This window comes from Aristolochia californica, unplaced genomic scaffold (genome assembly GCF_029961685.1).
Source record: "Aristolochia californica isolate CCGP_79_NKW_82.1479 unplaced genomic scaffold, dmAriCali1.0.hap1 SCAF_6, whole genome shotgun sequence".
NCBI classification, from domain to species: Eukaryota; Viridiplantae; Streptophyta; class Magnoliopsida; order Piperales; family Aristolochiaceae; genus Aristolochia; species Aristolochia californica.
In genome coordinates, this window is record NW_027182257.1 from 282,126 (window position 1) to 304,332 (window position 22,207).

General features: G+C 39.0%; 3 protein-coding genes across 6 annotated transcripts; 2 read left to right on the top strand and 1 right to left on the bottom strand.

Moving 5' to 3' along the window:
* The first annotated feature begins 551 nt into the window (after positions 1-551).
* On the top strand, positions 552-11,613 carry LOC137934742 (dual specificity protein kinase YAK1 homolog). The gene is made up of 19 exons (XM_068779258.1): positions 552-1,163; positions 3,225-3,421; positions 4,769-4,922; positions 5,012-5,121; positions 5,271-5,340; positions 5,457-5,539; positions 5,632-5,710; positions 5,905-5,945; positions 7,064-7,186; positions 7,382-7,532; positions 7,642-7,756; positions 7,860-7,942; positions 8,040-8,114; positions 8,263-8,337; positions 8,580-9,279; positions 9,375-9,441; positions 9,576-9,755; positions 10,727-11,037; positions 11,349-11,613. The coding sequence occupies exons 1-19, from the start codon at positions 978-980 to the stop codon at positions 11,423-11,425; spliced, it is 2,877 nt and encodes a 958-aa protein (XP_068635359.1). The 5' UTR covers positions 552-977; the 3' UTR covers positions 11,426-11,613.
* Positions 11,614-12,522: 909 nt separating this feature from the next.
* Positions 12,523-15,775, top strand: LOC137934745 (alkylated DNA repair protein ALKBH8 homolog). Its single transcript, XM_068779263.1, has 7 exons — positions 12,523-13,177; positions 13,299-13,403; positions 13,500-13,586; positions 13,691-13,816; positions 13,893-14,180; positions 14,473-14,538; positions 15,250-15,775. Exons 1-7 carry the CDS (start codon positions 12,854-12,856, stop codon positions 15,313-15,315), a joined length of 1,062 nt encoding a protein of 353 aa, XP_068635364.1. The 5' UTR covers positions 12,523-12,853; the 3' UTR covers positions 15,316-15,775.
* A 323-nt stretch (positions 15,776-16,098) lies between these two features.
* On the bottom strand, positions 16,099-21,277 carry LOC137934743 (uncharacterized). Of its 4 annotated transcripts, XM_068779261.1 has the most exons (7): positions 20,623-21,277; positions 19,895-20,143; positions 19,124-19,378; positions 18,842-19,036; positions 18,598-18,752; positions 17,376-17,486; positions 16,101-17,177 (listed from the first exon to the last, which is right to left on the bottom strand). In XM_068779261.1, the coding sequence occupies exons 1-7, from the start codon at positions 20,755-20,757 to the stop codon at positions 17,132-17,134; spliced, it is 1,146 nt and encodes a 381-aa protein (XP_068635362.1). In that variant the 5' UTR covers positions 20,758-21,277; the 3' UTR covers positions 16,101-17,131. The 4 variants fall into 4 exon arrangements, with proteins under 4 accessions (XP_068635361.1, XP_068635360.1, XP_068635362.1 ...); XM_068779260.1 differs by having other exon boundaries at positions 16,099-17,177; positions 18,598-18,731; positions 19,124-20,143; XM_068779259.1 differs by having other exon boundaries at positions 16,100-17,177; positions 19,124-20,143.
* Between the last annotated feature and the right edge of the window lie 930 nt (positions 21,278-22,207).

A 22,207-nucleotide genomic window follows, 5' to 3' on the forward strand; every position in this document is an offset into this window, starting at 1 on the left:
TGCATTGCCCCAATAAGATTCCTTCAATTCAAAGGCTTTCATTCATTCCATTTGAAGAAATCTGGTCTACCATTTTTGCTTGTCTGAGTTCATCTTGGTTTATTTCAAACGAATCTGGTCCTATATTAATAAATTCAATTGAAAAAGTAGACTGTAATGTTGAAAGATTCTGTTAAGAGTGTGAGTAATCTTGCTTTGGCGAACAAACCAACATTTATAAAATGTAAATTCAAGTTTAATAGATACATTGGATTTTATTTTCCATGGGTTCCAAACTGTAAAATTCATCCAAAGGCCTAATAAGGACTTAAAATGCTCCTAATTATTTAGAGTTCGGTACGAGTACTGACTAACTAAGGAATTTTATTTCCATGCATTTCCTGGAAAAGAAGGTAAAAGTAATGCCACGAGTGCGTAAAGAAAAGGAAAGACGAGGTCGGAGTGATCTGACCATGGTTAAGGTGAAAGTTAACCATAGTTGTTAACCATGTTTAACATGGTCGTATATATATTCGGCCTCCGTTCGACAGCGGCTGTCGTGAAATCAATTCAGAGGAGGAAGAGACGGAGGCGGAGGAGGCAATTAAGTCCTTCGCGCCCCAAATTTCGTCGTTCCTTGTTCTTCGTTCTCCTCTACTTCTCTCCAAAGCCCTAATATCTGCGTCCTTTATTATAATATTCTGTTGTCGTATTCCGCCTGCACTTTCCCTTTCTCCTCTTACTTCTCGGGTTGCCGTCCTGTGTAATCGTTGGATTTCCTATTCGTCTTCTCAATTGTGCTCGGGGATTTCTTCTGCATCATTGTGTAGGATTGGGGTGGTCAAAAGTGTGCGGGTTTTGTACGGTCAAATATGGGATTGGAATCGTCGGGAGCGACATTTATGATCGGGACGTAGGTGAAAGGGAGATAAGATTTTTGCGTGACTTTTGCGGAATTTGCTTTAGTCTACGGTCATGGGGCCTTGATCGGTAGGGACATGGACGAGGCAAGTACTAGCAACGGTGATGGATTGCGTCCGGCTCAGGATGCCAGGAACTGCCGTTCAAGGTCTACATGGACTCCGCACCGGGGAGCTTTTTCGCCTTACGTGTTTCGACCATCAGCTTCCCCTGCCGGCCTGGCTCAGAGATCTAGTTCCTTGAGGGTCGTCGTGAAAAGACCAGTACGTATTTTACTTTGGATAATGGATATTCAACATTTGAACTGTAGGTTTTCTAATAAATTGTGGGTTTGGATGGTGTATTATTTTATTCAGGAAAGCAAACGTCATATTTTACTCATTGGAGAAGCTAAAATGACGGTTAACTTTTTCTCAATCCGTGTCTGTATATTAAAGCCTGGAAAAGTTGGGATTTTAGGAATCTGGCTTTCTCCAGGTGAAACCAGACTTGGATGCATAATAGCTTATTAGGATTAGAGGGTCACTAAACGTTCTTTCTACTACAATCTCCATTGAAGAAAAAACGATACTTGTACTCCAGTGTAGAGCAAAACCACAAGAGGTATCAGTGCCTTTTAAGGGACTGCTGCGGTGGCAGTGGGCATTATATGTAGTCCGAGAAACACAAACTGTAACAGTATCTATATTCCTCCTTCTCTTTCTGTTAGTAATAAAACTGCTAATTTGGGGATGGAATCACTTATTGGAGAAATAGTCACCGAGGATTATACCATAATGTTAATTGATAATGCTTTTGATGTATGCCATTTTAGTTCTCTGCGAACCCGTTAGAACTCCATCATGCCCATCAAGTTTAATGGAATCCATTATCGTAATTTTTTTGTGATTTTCATTAATTTAATGTTGAGGATCACTCCATTAAAGCTTTCTTTGCTTCAAAAGGGGGGATGCCTATTGTTTTGAGCTACATGTAGTTCTTTCTAGTTGGATTTCTAACTAAAACAAAATATGCCATGGTCTTTCTGGTTGTCTTTATCATCCCTGTCACAGACTTTGAAGTGCATTCAGGCCTGTTGTTTTTGCTATAGAAAGCTTCTATCATCATATCGTCTCCATGAGCACTTGTACTTAATTTCAGTCCCCACTGGCCATTTTCGTTTCTGAATATATTTTTTCCCGCAATGTTTCTTTATTAGAGTCTTTGTCAGTTTATGAAGCACTTCTTCTTTTCATGTTTTTTTGTTTCTTCAATGAATTTCTCTTATGTTTTGTTTGGTCATTTCTTAGGTGGTTGTTGGTGTTAGTGGGATAGGCTAGTAGTCAACTTTTGACATAATAGTAAGAAACCTAAACAGAATGCACAGGGCCTCGGATGCATGTCATATTATATTAGGAAAACAAAGAAAAAAAATTCATATCATTGAAGAAGGCTTCATGCATGTTTTAGTTTTTATTGATTTAAACATCTCTCTTTGATGTCTTGCTGTGAGTTAGTTTTTAACTCCACAAGGTTGTTTCTTTTGGATCTTTTCCATGGTGAAAATATATCTACTTTTGGAATTATGATGATATAAAATTTCTTCTTTATGTAATTCCAAGATGGACAAAGATAGTCTGAATGATTATATCACACAACTAAACTATTTCTCAATTTAACATTGGATGCTCCATTAATGGAGCCATATTTGGGGTTTCTTAATGTGTGGTATTGGGTTCAAGTCTGAAAACTTTGAGGTGTTCCAGGTGGGTGTGTATCCAATAGTCGTAAAAGAAAAAGAAAACTATAGTTAAAGAAAAGGAAAACTTCAGGGGTGTTCTGGGAACCTGGAGCCTGTGCTTTGGGATTGTTTTTTGTGATTCTTCTGGTACCGTTCTCATGTCCTATGCTGGGCTTCTTGGCACATTTGATTCTACTTTTGCTGAGCTGCAACCTCAGAGGTATGGGGTGAGAATTTTCAGAGTTTGTTTCCAAGGCAGGATCCATGTGGAAGCGACTCCTTGCTCATCATCAGTTTGTGTTTTGGGAAGAACGACCCGCCATGGTGTCTTTTGGCCTCATTTTTTTGAAATCTAGGACTTTATTCCCCATTTTGCATTTGGTCCCATGTTCCAAGATCCAACTAATTGTCTTGCTGACTCTTTGGCTAAAGAGGGGGTCATCCTCCAATCCCTCATTGTAAGGAGTCCCCCTTCTTAGTTCTGTTTGTTTTTTGCTTTGGGCTTAACAACATTCTCTCCTGTTTAAAAAACAAAAGAAAAATTTAAATGCACCATAAAGATATGTAATTGTGTTTGTGTTTACCATTTGTTTAATATGTGCAGTTGATTGCGAGATTGACCAAGGATATTGTAGAGACGTATAAAAATTGCAATCCAGCATTCAAATATTCTGATGCATTGAATCCAAAGAGGTTTCTTACAAACCCAGCCATTGGAGTTCACAATGATGGCTATGATAATGTGAACTCGGATCTCATATTGTCTGTGAACTTTGTTTTGGTCAACCGCTCCCAGCAAAGGTTTGGATCAGTTACTTGGTTAATGCCTTTTGCATATGAATTATGCAATCTTCCTTTCAAGTGTTGCATCATTTGAATTTAAGCTTGTAGATGCCATCTTTGTTTTGAACAAATCTAGGTAGAGAAAGGTTTCGTTTCACTATAAAGCTTTTCATTTTCTGAATTATTGTATACCGTTCACGTTGTTCTCTGGTCCTTAAAAAAGGTCTTTGTTCCATTGAAAGTGTCACCCAAAAATTTACACTGTAGATGATGGTTTCTAGAAAGGAGGATGTCAATTTATTCGTGGGAAAATACATACATTTTCTTGAACTACAAAATCACTATAGACAAATTTACAGTCAGCTAACAGCCCTTTTAGAACATACAATGATGCAAAGAAGTTACATTTGGGGATTGCAGTTGGAGATTATAAGCTCCCTTTTGAAAATACAGAGTGGACACTTTTTTGACAGTAGTTGGTTATAGTAATTTATCTTTGAAAATCATCCGTTTTATATTGCTAAGTACATGTTTTACCCTTCTAAATTTGTGCATATTTGTGTTGTAGGAAATAAACAAATTCTGTGTAGTTGATTTTCAAAAATCATGTAAAACAATAGTTATTTCTAGGATGATCTTTTTAAGCTTTGATGTTTCACACGTGTCTTTATTTCAATATGCCATTCATAATTATGTATTCTTACTAAAAATTTTTGATATTTAAAATTTTGAATGTACATGCAAGTTTTTTTTTTTTTTTTTTTTTTCTGAATGAAGATGATTTGATTGAGCCATAGAAAAAAAAACAGCCAGCAAGCTTAATGAACAAACACTAAAAAGGAAGTTCATTGCAGTTATTTTTGAAGATCGGCCCCTTTTAAGCTTTTAGCAGACTATCAGCAAAAACTATTAGCTAAATGGAGAAGATGGGACCAATGAGGAAAAATGCAGGTTGTAAGATATGTGAAACATGTCATTTAAAAAAAAAAGTGAAACATGCCAAACTTTTATGGTAGTCACTTTGCCATCTCTTACTAACAGTTACTGAGAACTTTTTGGCACCTCAGTGGTATGAAAAAGAGTTGAAATCATTCATTAGTAGAGGTGCGTACACAGATCAAAAGCTTATGGTTGAGGATTTAGTTACCTTGTGGAAAAGAAATTAAAATTTTGACTAGGTCACCCCCATGGACAATTATAATCTGACATTTTCTAAACTTTCTGTTATTTAATTTTGAGTTTCTGCATCTACTAATTCAAGTCCAATCCCGTTTTTTCTCAGTTGTTCACTATGGCATTTGAATCTGTGGTTTATCCTCATTATAAGAGGCAGTTAATATGGGCTGTTTTTATTCCATACTTAAGGTACATTGTCAAAGATATTCTTGGGCAAGGGACTTTTGGACAAGTTGTCAAGTGCCAGGTTTCAGAAACTGATAGCCATGTGGCTGTTAAAGTCATTAAAAATCAAGATGCGTATACTCAACAGGCCCTTGTTGAAGTCCACATTCTGGGTTTGGTGAGCAGGCTTGAGCTATTCATTTTGACATTCTTGCTGGTGCTTCTATAAGATTTTGTTGTCTGAAACTTATTTTCAACCATGTGCAGCTTAATTCAAAGTTTGATCCAGATGATAAGAATCATATAGTTCGAATGCTTGACTACTTTGTATATCAGCATCACTTATGCATTACATTTGAAATGCTTGGCTCAAATTTGTAAGTTGATCCTATTGTTCCTTGATCAATTTTAAAGTATTGATTAATCGAGTTGATGATTTTATTGCATCTACTTAGTGTTGGGATCCATTTGTAGCAAGCTAACTTGTACTGGTGCATTGCAAATAACTTCCTTCTTTTATATCCAGATATGAACTTATCAGGATGAATTCGTTTAAAGGGTTGCCTCTTAGCATTATCCAATTGTTTTCCAAACAGGTGTAGCTCTCATCTCTCAAATTTGGTTGCCAATCTCTAGTGGCTCTCTATCAGAGTCCATTGGCATTGTTTTTGCTAAGTATTTTATTGAACATTCCATTCTATGTCGTCTGTAGATCTTGCGTGCGCTTGTTGTTATGAAAGAAGCGGGACTCATACATTGTGATCTGAAGCCGGAAAATATTCTTATATCTACTAGGTGAGTGGCTTGTTACAGAAACTTGGATTATGGATTCTGCAGGATTTTCTCCTGTTCGTTTCAACTTCAAATGTAGTGTTTGGAATTCACAGTTTAAATCCAGCAGAAATCAAAATTATTGATTTTGGATCAGCATGCTTTGAGCATCGGACAGTTTACTCATACATCCAGGTATGCCTCTCTTTTAGTGCTACTTAATCTTTTTGTTTTCTTCGACAGTGAATTATATGATGCTACTATATCCTTATCCCGTGCTTAATATGATTATGCTGTTACTGAATTTTATGGGATCAACTGCCTGTTGAAGTTTTCCTTAATGCTGGTGGGTACTTGATGCTTGACTAGCTACTTTCTTTCTGCTACAGAGCCGCTACTACAGATCTCCAGAAGTTCTTCTCGGCTATCCGTATCCTTGTTATCAATAGGGAATTCAAAAAGTTTCTTGCTCCCTAGTATTTGTTAGTCTCAAATTTGTCGTTTCTTGGACAGATATGATGCTAAATTTAGGAGTTTGTGTTGTTATAAAAAAAAAAAAAAATTGAATTGGGGTTTTCTTAAATAGGGGACGAATGACCATCACATTTATTGAAAATAGATAAAAGATACCGAAACAACTAGAGGACAGTGGATGGGTTGGGTGATGATAGAGTTTTCGCAAGGAATTAGAGTTTGTAATTTGGGCTTTGCCTGATAAGCAATTCTCTGAGACATTTATGGGTATGTTGTTGGCTTGATGTCACTTAGCTTAAGGGTTGTTGAAAAGAAATTCACTGGAGGATCTTAATTCAAATGATGGAAGACTGTAACAGGGTTCTTATTGGACTCTATTTGATGCAAATTAAATTTGCAAGGTTTAGAGAATACATGAACTAAGATTATGCAAAACACTTTTTTGTGGCTAAGCTTGTATTCTGAATAAAAACAGTTCTTGCTGGCCAGGAGCACCTCTTGCTTGGTTTGGAGGCCTGGGGAAAAATAGAGAGTCCATCTGGAGAACTAAAGGCATGCTAAGTATTCATCTAGGCAGGAGAACCCTCCTATCCATTTTTGAACTTTTTTTTTTGAAATTTATTTTGATAACAATGAGAAAGATCATTTACAAAAAAAAAAAAAAAAAAAAACAAAGAACACTAGACGAGATTCTCACTATTCCATGTTGTATGGAACTACATTAACACACTATCTAGAAAAACTAGGGACAGTAGATCTCCTCTGTCAATTGGTTACACATACTAACACAAAAAGTCACATCATCTTAAATAAAATAGATTACCTTGGAATAAACTTTCACTTCACTTGCCCTTGATGATCTATTTTCTCTTTATACTAATTCCCTACTGATAGAATGATTACGTCTAAGGCAATTGTGTAGCCGGAAACTATTTGAAAATATATAATTGAAACAAAAAGGTTGTGAACATTAAAAATAAATAAAAAAAATGTTATAAACTGCCAAAAGCAGACCATTTGTAAATTGCACCGTAGAGATTTAGTTTTCTGTCAGTAATACTTGACCAATTTCAGATATACGACTGCTATTGATATGTGGTCCTTTGGCTGTATTGTTACTGAGTTGTTCTTGGGGTTGCCTCTATTTCCGGGTGCTTCTGAATTTGATCTTCTGAAGAGAATGATGGCAACACTTGGGTATGAAGCACTTTATGAAAGAATATCATATGTATTGACCTCCTGAAACTTTTTGTTCTCGTCCTAATTGAATATCATCTTTAAGGAATTTGAATTTGTGGTTCTTAAAGAATGCTGTGTTGTACAAGTGTTTATTTCTTCTGCCTTGGAGGCTGAGCCTGCTTTTTTTTTTTTTTGAAAATTTTAACCATATAGGCAACAACCTCCTGATCATATACTAAATGTGGCAAGGAACACAAATAAGTTCTTCAAACGTGTTGGTCATATTGATGATGTTGGGGATGTTGGAGCCAGCATTGGTTGCAAAAGCCCTTACCAGATACTGACCGAAGAGGAATATGAAGCTGTGAGATATCTGTGTTTGCTAAATTCTTGAAATGATTATGATTTTTTAACGTTTTGATATTTCCAATTTTTAATCTTTTTTTAACCTTATGGTTTTTTGGATTGATCAGAGAGAAAGGAAAAAGCCTGTTATAGGTAAACAATATTTCAATTTCGTTACACTTGAGGATATCGTGAAGAATTATCCACATCGCAAAAACTTGCCTGAAGAAGAGATTGCCAAAGGTTAGTTCCTTGTTCTATTATAGATGACTAGGATTAGGAAGGATCTGTTCCTTCTTTTTATAGGCAATAAGTAATTCTGATGGCTAAGTCCTTAATGTTACAGAAAATAGTACCCGCTTAGCTCTGATTGATTTCTTGAGGGGTCTTGTTGAGTTTGATCCAGTTAAGCGCTGGTCACCATTGCAGGTTCCTAATTAACTTTGGTGATCATGTTTTTTGGTTCTACTTTTTACTGCTGTTTTGGTGGAGTTTGTTTAATTAAAAATCCTTTGGCGCACTGCAGGCTGTACAACATCCATTTGTGACTGGGGAGCCCTTCGCCTGCCCCTACAAACCTCTTCCTGAGACACCACGTATTGTGAGTACTCCTCAGCTTTAAAATCTCTTTTTGTGTTATTATCTTTTGCTCTTACCATATTTTTACCTATTTGTGTTTATTCTTTACTTTAAGGAGGCTAACTTGACTGGAACAAACATTTTACACTTCTTAACTCTACCTATTTTAGCTTGTTAGTCAGAATGTTATGGTGGATTATAAACCAGGGGGAGGGCGCTTGGTCGATTCTGGTCTTTCTCCTCAGGTCAGCAAGCCATTTCGGTATCCTTTTCATATTATTCTTATCATCTTGTTATGATTGTTATCTTTGTTATTGTTGTTGTTGGTGGCAGTGACTGTGCACTGTGGCGGGTGTATTACTAGTTATTTGTTAATCACATGTAGCATTAGGCTAAAATAACACTAGGAGATCCTCAATAGTCAATAAATATTTGTTTTGATTGTTAGTGTGTTAATTTGATAAAAAAAATTGCGTCATTTTTGTAGGTTGCCAACATGAACAAAGGTTATCTTCCAAATAGTCCGCACTATCAGATGTCTTCATTTTCAGTTGCAAGTAGTTATGGCAGTTTGGGAAGCTATGGCAGCTATAATGATGGTATTGGTGTTGGAGGGAGCTATGGAAGTCACGGGGATGGTAACAGTTACACATATCATCCATCTGTGATGGGCCCTTCAGGAATGAGCATCCATGCTCATGGAGGAGCATCTATCCTAGGAGCTAGTCCAGATGCCTCAAGATGGAGAACCTCTCAAATGCATCATGGAAATGGCTTTGGTGCGAGTCCATCAGCTGCAGGGGCTGCTTTCGGACCAATGTCCCTTGGTGCCAGCCCCTCACAATTTACTCCTCCCAACTCACAAATCCAGGTCACAAGTGGTTCTCCTGGAAAGTATAGTGGTTGTGCATCTCCTGCAAGAGGTGGGGGCATTCATGGGTCTCCCTTGGGCAAAGCAGCAGCAGTTGGACAGTTCAACAGAAGACGAAGTTTGGGCTGTTCTTCTGGAGTTTCGTCTTTCCAACCCCATGAGGGCAATGCAACATCTCAGCATTGGCAGGGGCATCCAACTGATGCCATGAGCTCTGCTAGTCACCATGAGGGGAACTCTCGTGCACATGTTGGGTCTTCTCGTGGCATGCAACTACAGCAAACTTCTAATTTTCATCATTGGAGGGTACAAAAGGGTGGGAAAAGCATTCTCTTTCAACCCTTCTGCATCAGAATAATAATCCTTCTACATTATCTGTTAACTCTTAACTTGCTTCTTCCTACCATGCAGAATCTTCTGAAAAGTCAGACTGCAGTTCATCTCCTCCTGATCCTGGCGACTGGGATCCCAATTATAGGTAAACAAAACAGAGTGGCTTTTCAACAGTTTTTTTTTTTTTTTTATAATTTTTATTTTTATTCTATCCACAAAATATAATTTATTACACTTCTCTCTGTCGTTATTTGTGATTTTGCATGTGTCACTTTCCAGTGATGAGCAGCTTTTACAAGAGGATGCATCTGATGTGAACTGCATTGCCTCTGGAATTGCTACTGGGATGCACCTGACTCATCCTTTGGGTTCTGCGATTCGAACTGGTGCAGTTGGAAAATTTGACCAGGGAAGCAATCAATCGCCGACAAGCTCTTCTTGCAGCACAGCCAACATGAGGTTTGATATCTTTCTTTTCAAAGGGCTGGTCTGAAGAACTGGAGTGGTCTTTAAGTGTCTAACTAATTAATGCCTATCCACATTGTTGTCTGGATTATTGTGATTACTAGTTTGGTAAATATTTTGGAGTCATCTACTTGTGTTACTGGTTCTCTTCAACATAATGATATATTTCAAATTTCATGTGACTTGTGCTCTTGAAAGGCAACTCGTTTAAGTATCTGGACTATGTACATGTTCTTCCAAAGTCCCTACAACTATTGGCCTAATTAAATATCTTAGTTTAACCTGGACCCCTCTGGCTGGGTGATGCTTATATAGTTCATGGGGCAACCTGGGTCTAGGTGGAGGGTGTGGTATGCAGAGAGACTTATCAGGTACATTCCTCTTTTATTCTGCTCCATTTGGTTGTGGGGATACTACTGTGGTGAAGTTGAGTTTTTGGAGCTTCACCGCCTCTTTACTTGTCGAAGGGGATTATTCGGTAGTCATCTACTAAGTTAGTAGAAGCCCTCCCCCTTCCCTAATGTATTTCGATGAAGTTGAGGACTTATGTATAACATTGAATATTTCTTGGCAGCACACCCATAGAAGTGGCAACTACATCCCTAACAATTTGGCTGGGGAGGGGGTTTTCCAGCAGCGCTTTGTTGTAGGAGCCTCATTCCCCTTCTGACATTCCTTGGCACTTTCTATTGGGGGAGTTCTTTTCTTTGTTTTTATCTATTGTTTTGTATTGTTTTGGCTTGTACTCTTGTGTTTCCTCAGAGCCTCTTCACAGAATCCTATTTCTCATTGTTATAAAAAATGGAGGATCTGTAACTTGTACACTGTTCAAAGTATTGGTTTTATCTCCTTGTCTGCTCATAAAGCAATCACTGGAAGTCTTTTTTAATTAATTATCATTGAGAATCATTGGGTAGTAGTTGGATGATTAATTTCATATGTTGGATTGCTTTCTCTAATGACAGAACAAATACAACGGTTCAGGCATATTCTCATGGACATGGCAATCCTACTTCAGTGAGTGATATGCATGCTATGGGATATGGACCTCTTTCTGTCCCAAAGCAGCCGTCACTGCATCATGTGATGCCTCACTTTATACCCCAAAGTTCCCCGAGCCGTTTCAGTCAACAGCAACAACAACCTACTCATAGATTCAACTACAACCATGGGCATTCGACATTTGCTCATGGTCAGCCTACTCCATCAAGCTGTAACACTACTGGTCCGCGGTCCCCAGGCCAGGGAGCCTTTGCCAGTGGTGCATCATCATGGGGTACAAAACAAAACTGATTATTCTTTTAATTTTTGTTTTCATTTTACACTTCTCTTGGGCCTTCAATTAATCTGAGTGGATTGGCCTTTTTGCTCAACCCACATGGGGGGCTTTCTGGCAATGTTGTCTTCAAGTCCTGCCGAGAGCTTTGCTGTAGTGTGCATGTGTGTGTAATTGACATTTTTTAAATTAAAAAATCTGAGTGGGTATGGATAGCTTTTCTCAAAGGATTAATTGTTTTTGGCCTTACATCTCATGTAGCTCGTGTTTCTTATGTTTTAGCTGAATGTACTGAAACCTTTGTGGTGTAGGTCGTAGGGCTGGGCATCCCATCAGCGCCAATCCACCGTTGTCCCATGCAAGGAAGGACTATGGAAGGATCTCGTAAAATGGAAGGAGGCTGGCTAATTGGCTGGTTGGCTTTGTACCTTTTCATATATATTCATTGTTGGCATGAAACCTTGTACTCGAAATTCCATTTGTGATGGGTGGTAGTTCTGTCTCAGCAAATCTTTTATCTGGTTCTTAGTTAGCCAATCTGCTATTCATAAATATAATGGTATAATTTTAAGGCAATATTGTCATTTTTTTGCCACTTTTGCTTATTACATCAAATGGGATTATTCATCATCAGCTTTCAGGGGTTGAACGACCCCATAAATCTAATCTTGTTCTGCTAACTTGGCATCTGAAACATTTTTTTGAGGTCGTTCTGCAGTGAAATGTGCACTGTGAGCACATGCGAGCTTGGTTGGCTATCTTTGACAGGTAACTCAAAATCTTTTTTTCCACGTCAGTGGTGGTTATATAAATGGAAGTAGTAAGATGACTTGACCACCCAGGAAGTTGCTTGCATATGACAAAAGTTTTACCCTGGTGTTGCAGGCTTAAATGTGCTTGCCCACCTAATACTGATAGAAGATAAGTTTGAAGTTGGAAAATTTCCCTAAGTAGTCGGTAATATTTGGCAGGCCACGGGTGGAGGATGAACAACTTTGCAGGCCGAGGCACTTCTGTAAAAATACAAGTGCTTTTCTACTGAGCACAGGCTGTATGTGACGTATTTATATTGTGGTTACCTATTAATTTACTCTTGTTTTTTTTTTTTTTTTTTGAGCAATGATAATAATGTACCTCTGAGTGTATTTGAATTGAAAGTTGATCTCATATTGGGTTTTTAAAATTGCGATGAAGCTCCATTGACAAATATGCATCATTAATTTTTTCTTTCTGTCATTGTAAAGATCATGTTTACAAGGTTTTCTTTCTCATTACAATGTCCGAGTTTTAGTAAAAACTGAAAGGCTGATGGGGGGGGAACTTAGAAATGATATAGAATTACACTTTTTTTGGGGTTTTATAACATGACACTTGCAGAGCTACAGATACAAGTATACATTGTGAGTGTCCAAAACACCAGAGTTAATATTTGAAAGCTCTTAAATAACTTTCAGTGAGATTAATCTTCAGGTGTTTGTCGTTAAAATAAAGACAAAAAGAGTGTTGGGTACAGGCCGGGACAGAACACCATTAAATTGAGTCTTTGATCTATCACAATGAGATAAAAAGTTCGAATTATTCTTGACTAAGTAATTTTGGCGATATTAAAAGCATGTGGAAAGTTTTACGAACAATTAACCCAGCCGGTTTAGGTGCATGACCACCGAGTTCTGTTTTAGGGAAGGCGTATTAAGCGGCAAATGGTTTTGCAGTCTCCATCCTCACAGGTTTCAGAGAGGGGCGAGATTGAGAGAACTAGTATGGACTGCAGTGGAGGCATGGCATCTCTGTAGCCTGTAACTTCTACTCAGCAAAAATGGAGGTAGAGGAAACGAAGACCCAAAGAAAGTTCGTTCGTCCCTCTCCCAATCATAAGGATCCCACGCCTGACTTGTTCGTGGCTAACTGTGGCCCGGCCGTCGGCCTCTCACTGGACGAAATCGCTTCCCTCTTCGCTTCCTTCGGAACCGTTGTCCACGTCCGAGCCGCAGATGACAGCGGCGCTCGTGTTATCGTGTCTTATTCTGATGCATCCTCCGCCGAGGATGCCCTGACATCTTTGAATGGACTTCCTTGTCCTAGTCTTCACAATCGTGTCCTTAGTATTAACTATTCTGTTTGTCTAGCCCCTTCGTCTAAGGTTAGCGACCTTCCTGCCTGCCTTCTGCTTCCTCTGCGTGAGATTAATCTAATGATATTTTCTTTATTTACATATTGAGATAGTTGTAAAGAGAGGGAAATTGTGGGATATCTTTGACTAGGTTCATCAGATAAATGATTCGGTTTCGGTATCTTTGGATGCTTCAGAGTTGGGAATTCCCGGCCTTTACTTGTTGCGTGATTTTGTTTCTACTGATGAGGAACGGGTGAGATTACTTTTCTGGTTGATCCTCTTTTTACTCCATTTATACACCTTCGTACTATTAGTTACTGGATTTTTTTTTTTTTTTTTGTTGGGTCAGGAACTCCTTGTGTCTGTGGATGCTAGGCCTTGGAAGAAACTTGCGAAAAGGAGGGTTCAACATTATGGCTATGAATTTTTCTACCTAGTATAATTATCAACTATTATGCTTTGTCCATTTTTTAACCAACTATCTTTGTTCTGGCTTTGAATTTGCTTCTTTTCTGATGTTATTTCCCACTTCATTTGCAGACAAGGAATGTTAACAATAGCCAGTTTCTGGGTGAGCTCCCGTCATTTGTTTCACCTCTCCTGAAAAGGATCTCGCTATTCCCCAATGTCCAAGATTCTAAAACCAGTATCTTGGACCAATTAACGGTATGACAGAGCTAATACATTTGTTCTCATGTACAGTATTTTTTTTGAAGCATCTCAAGAACTAGTTGAATTGCAGGTCAATGAATATCCTCCAGGAGTGGGATTGTCTCCACATATTGACACCCATTCAGCATTTGATGAACTGATCTTCAGCCTATCATTGGCTGGTCCCTGTGTTATGGAGTTCCGCAAGTATGCTAAAGGCACATGGCTTCCAATGCTCCCAAGTACTGATATAAAACAGGAAGAGGTTGACGATTGTTCAGATTTCATGAGGCGGGCTATTTTCCTTCCTCCAAGGTCGATGCTTTTATTATCTGGGGAAGCACGTTATGCTTGGCATCACTACATCACACACCATAAGGTATTTAGCAAATGCTCATTTTCTCAACCCTGGAGTGGTTTACCTGGTTTGTCCACGGAAAAAAGAAAAAAAAGATTTTTTGTTTTCGAATGTTTGATTACACACAGGCACACACCCCTTAATCTGGTAAGACAGGAGCCCTCGGACTCACTGTAGGACCCTCCCCATTGTAACGATTGATCCAAAGGAAGAAACTATAATATCATCTTACTGTTTGTATCTGTCAAAAATCTGAAATATATATCCTGGCATTTCTTTTATTCAGTAGTCATTGAAGAACAACTGCTTTCAGGTTGATATGGTTGGGGGGCATGCAATTAAAAGAGGCTCCAGGAGAATTTCTTTCACATTGAGGAAGGTTTGTTACTGCTTTTCTTTTCTTTATCTTTTCTAGTTCTTATGGTGAGTTTGCTAATTCTAATCATATAAAAAGAGGAAAAGGAAAAAAGTGATTACTAATCATAAAAGAGAATAAAAAGTAATTATCAATCATAAAAGTTTATATAGTTTTGCTGGAGCTTACTAATCTAAAAGGGGCTTTTAAAGAAAAGAAAAAAAAGGTTTAGCTTGCTTTTCAGATAGAAGGTGAATAAATTATTCAGTCAATCCTTCTGAACTCAGTTTCCTTTTTCTTATAATGATGACAAATCAATTTTTAAGAACAAGGGAGATAATCACCAGAAACTACTTTGAATTAGTTTCCTCACAGACAGCATATTTATCAAACACTGCATTTCATGTATAGTGCTTCCAAATTTTTTGGTCCATCCACAGTTTCGTATCTGCAGTGTCTTTCATGTCATGTAAGTATTTTGCATTTTTTGGCAGCTTTCAGAACAGAATAGCAAATGAATGTTGTCATTTTTTTTAAGGTGTGTTAAATTAGCACAATTGGCAATGGTCTACGAAACTAGTTCAAATCTAACCATTTGCAATTTTAGATATAATACCATTGTTTAACATTTTTCATTAAAAATGCTCTAAGTTTGCTTTTTGAACGTTTTTTTTTTTTTTTTGTTTTTGTTTGAAATGATGGGAAGATTTATGTAAACCAGTTCATCTTTAACAGGTGAGAGTAGGTCCATGCTGCTGTGAATTTCCCGAATACTGTGACTCTCAACGGAAAACCTGCTAGAAGGGATGTGTATTTCCTGAATACTGTGATTCTGAACAGAGGAACTGCTGGAGGGGCGGAGATCTTGTAAGATTATGTTTGAAAAAGAAATATGGAGATCTTGTCGTTTGATTATTGCCCATTTAATTCATTGTCTCCGCATTCAATCAATTGATCTTTTCAGTAGGTTGGGGTTGGATCACAACTTCAACTTTAACGGTGGTTGATGAACTTGCTCACCTTCTAGCAGCGTTGTTCTCCACTTTAGGGCTCTGAAACTTGTAACTCGAAGTGAAAGAAGACATCAATGGTGATTAACCATCTAGCCAACATGAGAGCAATTCTGAATCTCAATCATGCAGCACAAGGTGAAAGGCTTCATCTTTTGCATTGATATTTGTTTTATGACTCCCAGAGTGCAGAAATGGATTTAATCAAAACACCTTTTTACTTCTGATCCAATTCAGCCGTGGAGTTCAGCTGGGACTTCTCCTGCAAATGAATACTTTAAGTGTGAGATTTAGTTAATTACAGGAAAAAAAAACGATTCACAAGGTTCAGGAGTTGAATGTGGGTTACCATGCATGCATTCGATGAAATAATCAAAAGACCAGGGGCCGACGGCTGGTATGGAAAGAGGGATTGATGACGATGGTCAGGATGGTTTATAGGTTTAGCCGTCTCGATGATCCTGGAATTAACCATTTCTATCATAGCATGGAAGAACGTTTTGACAAGCTATATTTAATCCATGATTCCAAGCAAAATTTAGAAGAACCATCTCCATCCCACCCTTTCTGGAAATGAAGGATACTTGAGCTCCCCTGAACCACCCTGTCCCATTTCAACAGCAGAAAATGATGCCTACCATCAAATTCCATGAAATCGAAGTATGCCTGTACATACTATCAAAGCTTCATTGTATGTGAAGTCAAATACTCCCGTTTCTGATGTTTCCTCGACAGTCCAGCCAGCCTCGCGAGCAAGAACATCCTTCACGTCGGCGAGAGCAGGGAGAGTGAAATTACCATACTGCCGCAGACCGGCGAGCATACGACTGGTGATGACCCGTCGGTGGCCGCGACGCCACGAGGGCGGCGCTGGGGATGAAACTGATCCGCGCTGTGGTCGAGATCTTGCTTCAACAGGCTGCTGCTCTTATGCATCGCTAATCTGACGCTTCGCTCGTAATCACCTCAGGACTAGTGTTTTTCCTGTATATGCCACCACCGGACAGCTATGATCGTTGCTGCTCACTCTCTGTTTTAGTGGACTCGTCTCCGCGCCGTAGGCCGTAGCTTTATTTCGGATTTCGGTTCCTTTCCGTTCCGAAATTCTTTATCATTGAAGAACCAAGTTATTTTCGTCGCTGGCTACTTTTATCTTCAGGGAAAAAGAAAAAGGGAAGGACTCCTTTCACCTCCCAGGCAGAGTTCATTATAGATGCCCGCCATTTTTATCTGAAGAGCAACTAATTGGAGTACGATACCGCAGGATACCACGAAGGGGTGGCACACCAATCATGCATTTTCACTCTTTTTAATGCAACATATCACTTTCAGCCATGCCCAGAGCAATTTTGGGGCCTCAGAAATGTTTTGGGAGATGTTGAGCTGAATGTCCAAGAACCCTCCGTTATTACAAAAAATACTTGACCATTCACAAATCAACAATCCCACCCCCTCTCAAACTTCTATACTCAGAGCAAGCAAACAACACCTCCAGAGAAGGTCACTTGAGAGGAGATCAGCATGACGAGGACCTGATGTCTGATGATGTCCGGCGGTAGTAATGCTTATTCAAGTCACTGCTTCTCGATTCCTGTAGCTTTTTCCTCTCATGGCCCCGATCTGCAAACATCTCTACGGCAAAGTGGGCAGACCCTGACAGAAAAAGTAAATAATGATAACTTTAACTTATACCTGTTTTCCTGCATTACCATGCTTCCACTTATGCCTTAAACTCGTAAGCCATCAATTACCGGACACTTTCAAATTATGATATTTCCTTAAATTTAAATTTATGCTATCCTATTTAACCACCATGCCATATGAGGTCATATGCACTAGCCCAACCTATACCTGTGTATCTCTTTCAGCCACTTATCAATGCATGGTTGATGAAAATCGTGATGACAAGGTAGTATCCGCATACAATCTCCTTCTTCATACTCCACAAGACATATGTAACACCTGCATCCACCAAATCATGCCCAAAGACACTGGGGTTTGAGTACACACTCCTTTGTTTTAATTGCTAGATGTACCAAGTTCATACTTATATAGGAAAAGGAAATTTATTATTATTTAACCTAATAAGCATATAAATAGATATAGAATAGATGGATTTGAGACATGGTTATTAAAGAAAATATTAAACTAATAATCATATCTTCCAAACAATACAAGCATTTTAGGACATCGAGCAGGTCAAATATGTCAAAAATAACCAACAAACTAAGTTTTTTTTTTAAACTGTCAAATAGACATTAGTTGAACCCAACAAAAACCAAATAGATTCCACATTCACATAGGAAAGCATTTCAGGTAAATAGTGGATATGTGCCCAACAATCCAAGCATCTTAATGGAATGGTAACACAATCAAAATAATTACACATGACAACCTTTTTGAAAAGAAAGTTTATGGTGTGAAAATATCAACTATGGAATATAATTGTCCAAGAGGCTCTTCCTGTTAATAATGTGTTGACTTGATGCTTAAAAAAAGATAAACATTGTCAAGAACTTTGGCTGTAGCCGTAGGTTGTGAATTTGGCACAATGACCACATGCAAGGGGCCGCAAATGTGAGGTCTTGGGTCCAGCCCTCTCAGGGCACGGAGAAATGAGTGCTAGTGGAATCAATACTTAAAAAATAAAATACAAGAATATAAAAAACAGTTTGGCTGCAGTTGTGTGATCAAGCAAAGTGTAGACGCCAGCAACAGGTCATACAATAATAGTGTTCAGGAAATCTATACAGAAAGATGACTTGATCCAAAGTGTTTATGATTTTTCCATAGCAAGTCCCAAAAGACAGATTAAAAAGATACAGTTATTGTTTAACCACTTCTTCCTTCTTTTGAAAGATAATTTCTCTTAGTTTGTTCAGGAGTATGTAAGACATAGTCTGCAAGTAAAAATCATCTCTCATTGCTAATATCAAGCATTGACACACAGACACAAGTAGTTGAATACCTGTAGAATAATCAACACTAATGCATGGTAAGATTGAAGAATCAACTACAACCACAGAAAGCATAGCATCAAGTGTGAGCAGGGAAGAAAAATGGAAGCACTCACTGTGCAGCCTCTTCAATCTGATGCTTTTGTGGCTTTGTGTATACCTTGACAGGCATTGATTCCACAATCTCCTTTGGAGCAGGTACAGATCCAATAGAAGATTCAGACGGTCGAGATGACAAAACCACAGATTGCTGGTGAATTTCATCCAGAACCTAATTAAAATAAGTATAGAGGTTTCAAACTAATACCCAATAGAAATTAAAACAAGAAATGGGGCTCATCAGAGAAACCGCCATGTCACCTCAAACAGCGCCTCTGCTAACATGACAATTCTTGAAATACTAGCTCTAGTATTCATATCTTCCTCAGGATTGGGGGCATGACCACCTGCACGGCATGTACATCGACCACTTCTGTGTTGCCCTGATAAAATGCATGAACTATTGTGTCCAGATAAGTTCTCATAGCGGCTACCCAATTGCTGGAGGGCTCGTACCTGCCACGAAAGATTCAAATACGTGTCATTTTTCTTAACATAACAAAGAACTGCAAAAGGTAGAATTCTAAGGATATTGCAACAGACCTGAGATCTTATTCTCCTTCTCCGTTCAAGAAAAGCTGTCCTATGCTCCACTAGTGCTCGATCTCTAGCTTCTCTCATGTTTGGAGTGTCCACCTCATTATCTTGGCTGCTATTTGTAGACCTAGATGTAGCAGGGACATGATAAGTGGAAGAAGATAACGTGTCAATATGCCCATCAGATGATTCCCCTCTTCTAGCGTGATCTCGTAGTACTCTTCCATTACCCTGTCTTGCATCACTTAGATCCCTATCTTCCTGAAAATTACCAAATATTCCTTCAGATAATGATGTTCTACAAAGTACTCTATCACGAAGCCTTCCAACACTCATAGCTCGGCTAAAACGTATATTCCCCTCAGCAGGCTCTTGAGCACCATGCCTTCTATGAGATTGTCTAGTTTCGTTATTATCTATCTCTGCATGGTTCCTTCTTAAATATCTATTTAGAGATGGGGTAATTGCAGTATTGGAGTTATCATCTCTTGCAACTGCTTGAGAGGAAATGCCATCCTGGGCTGGCACATGAACTGGAATGCTAGGTGGACCTACTTGTAATACTACAGAAGGATCCTGGAGCCGTGTTGAAGGAAAGAAATCATTCACTGAACTACTGGAGCCCATATCCACATCAAAATCCTCTCGAGGGTTTGACACAGGATGGTTTGTAGAGAACAGAGAATAAGACCCCAGTGATCCCATGCTGGCTGCTCTGGTAAGCCTGAAACTGATATTATTAGGCATGAAGCTGAATCGTGAACAGGTGCGACTCACCCGGCTCGATGCCCGGGCCAATGCAGTCTGCATAGAACTGCTTTCAGCACCAGATTCAGCATTTCTCACGCTTGGTCGGCCACATTCATCAAGCTCTGTGTTTGAGTGGTTAGAAGGACCTTGATTGGTTTGAAGAACCCTAAACTTTCCACAACAATTATTCTTTCTGCCACCAGTGGTTATCCTTGACTGGTTCATAAATGTCTGGGTTTTCGATCTGCCGCTTTCTTTGTCGTCTGAACCCAAAACCTGAGGCAAGACTTTCATTGTTTTAATCGTCAAGAAAATATTAGCTGTGTTGAACAGTAGTTTTGATGAATTGAATGCTGGATAAGAGGTAAAAATATTGTGAATACTTACTACAAAGAACAGGATTTGCAAGACTGAAATAAGCATGCAACAACGTTCTCTTAAAATCAGACATAGTCAATGTACATCCATTTGAGAGAAAAGCAAAGAGACTGAGATCTTGTCAAAGGTGACTAAACAGACATGGGAAGAGCATCATGAATTCTTGACAGACCTCATCAGAATGTAAATTTACGATTCATTAGCGTCAGTAGTTATTTTTCATTCATTTTATTTTCTTGAAATTAAGGATCAAGAAACGCAGGTGCGAAACAAGAATCAAAACAACATTCAACCAGTGTATGTGTGAGAACCAACCGAATTAAAACAATATACAAGATTGAAACCTATCAAAGTTTTGAGGAAAACAAAAAACTCACACTGTCATCGTCAGAGGTAGAAGCAGATGATCCACCAAGGCATGACGAATGGAAGACTCTGGCACCTCTAAGCCTCGTTCCTCTAACTCCATCAGGAGAAGACGCGCCGGCTTCTTTGCTACCACTAGAGCCCATCCCTCTCCCTCCGACGACTCAAAATCCGTCGAAACTCAGGACCGATCACCTAGAATACACTATCTATCCCTGCAATTAGTAGCATTACCTCACCACAGCTCCAAGAGCCGAAAAGGAAGGCACACACATGACATATCCATCTACAAAACCTAGATCCAGATTTTCTGCTTTTTAAGGCAGTACAACCAGGCTTGTAACTACTAACAAGGAGAGGATGAGAGTCGAAAAGCCGTTCGCCCTATCGCCTGAACTCGATCCAGACACGGAGGGACCTTAACACGTATCACTACTTTTGAAATTTTTTAAAATGCAGAGGCATTACGAACGTGAGATTCACCTACAAGGAGATGAATCCAAATGGTGAGAAGATGAAAGGTAGACGGTCGTTTTCTATCTTTTCTCTTTGAATGCGTCTGGTGATTGCCTGCATTTACGTTGCAGAGATCCGGTTGCGGACAAGAGAAATGCAGAAGAGATTGGGTTGGAGCGCACATGTAAAATCGTTCCAGTCTCATTTCAAAATACGAAAGCGGACGCAAGTCGCTCCAGCTTACACTCGGGAAATCAATAAAATGATTAAAAATTGTATCTTCAAAACCATCAGTGGATTGGTTCAGTGTGTAAAACCTATTTTACCCCTACGTAACAGCTTATTGACACACATAGATAAAGGGAAAATAGAAATAAATTTATAAAATTTATTGCTCCGGAGGGGTAATACCGCCAAAAGACGATTATTTGAATGAACGTAGAGGATCGTAGTCAAAGCGGCGTGGTTTCTCATAATTATAGAAATTCTCCCTCCTCCCTGTTTTCTTGGGAAAGTGGACAAAACGCCTCGCGGTCGCAGTCGAGGAGCGTAATGGGCTCCCTGGTATTTCCTTCCACGAACCAAGCCCTTTTTGTCTGTGGCTGAGAAAGACAGCCATAAAGCTAAGCATAACTGGATCAGTACTGAGTCTACTGAGGAGTCTGGAGCTTGGATTCCTCATTTCCTCTTCACAGGGGGCATTTGGTTCCGAATTCATGAGATGGAAATCCCACCTAACGAGGAAGAAGCTTGAGTGTTGCAGTTGATCGATCAGAAACCGGTTCTCTGTTTGAGTTTGGTGCTTCTCTTCTGGCTGCATCTTCGTCCCATTCCGATCTTCCCTTCACTCACTGGCACAGAGATTCAAATTCCGTTTTTTTTTTGTTCTCAATCGTTAAATATGCTTTTCATAGCCAAATATATTTGCTTACTGAGAAGTTAACAATGAAAAGTTTAAGATTCTGCGGAAAGAAATCATGACAGAGGAAGGAAACAAGACATGGCTGAAGACTGAAGACGATTTGATCTGGTTACTCTGTAGAAGATTTGCTCAACCTATAACGACTTTCATTCCGAAAGACACTTCTTTCTCCCTTCTAAGCAGCTACGGATAAGTATTATTACTCCAATATGAAGCTA

What these genes read in the sequence shown, in the direction of transcription:
- LOC137934742 (XM_068779258.1), top strand. Translation starts at nt 978, where the DNA reads ATGGACGAGGCAAGTACTAGCAACGGTGATGGATTGCGTCCGGCTCAG. An exon ending in TGAAGAAGAGATTGCCAAAG is followed by an intron (nt 7,757 to 7,859) that starts GTTAGTTCCTTG and finishes TTAATGTTACAG; the next exon opens with AAAATAGTACCCGCTTAGCT. An exon ending in ATTCTGGTCTTTCTCCTCAG is followed by an intron (nt 8,338 to 8,579) that starts GTCAGCAAGCCA and finishes TCATTTTTGTAG; the next exon opens with GTTGCCAACATGAACAAAGG.
- LOC137934743 (XM_068779259.1), bottom strand. Translation starts at nt 20,757, where the DNA reads ATGGGCTCTAGTGGTAGCAAAGAAGCCGGCGCGTCTTCTCCTGATGGA. An exon ending in GAAGGAGAATAAGATCTCAG is followed by an intron (nt 19,037 to 19,123) that starts GTCTGTTGCAAT and finishes CTTTCGTGGCAG; the next exon opens with GTACGAGCCCTCCAGCAATT. An exon ending in TGGCTGAAAGAGATACACAG is followed by an intron (nt 17,178 to 17,375) that starts GTATAGGTTGGG and finishes TTTTTCTGTCAG; the next exon opens with GGTCTGCCCACTTTGCCGTA.
- LOC137934745 (XM_068779263.1), top strand. Translation starts at nt 12,854, where the DNA reads ATGGAGGTAGAGGAAACGAAGACCCAAAGAAAGTTCGTTCGTCCCTCT. An exon ending in GTCTAGCCCCTTCGTCTAAG is followed by an intron (nt 13,178 to 13,298) that starts GTTAGCGACCTT and finishes ATCTTTGACTAG; the next exon opens with GTTCATCAGATAAATGATTC. An exon ending in TTTCTACTGATGAGGAACGG is followed by an intron (nt 13,404 to 13,499) that starts GTGAGATTACTT and finishes TTGTTGGGTCAG; the next exon opens with GAACTCCTTGTGTCTGTGGA.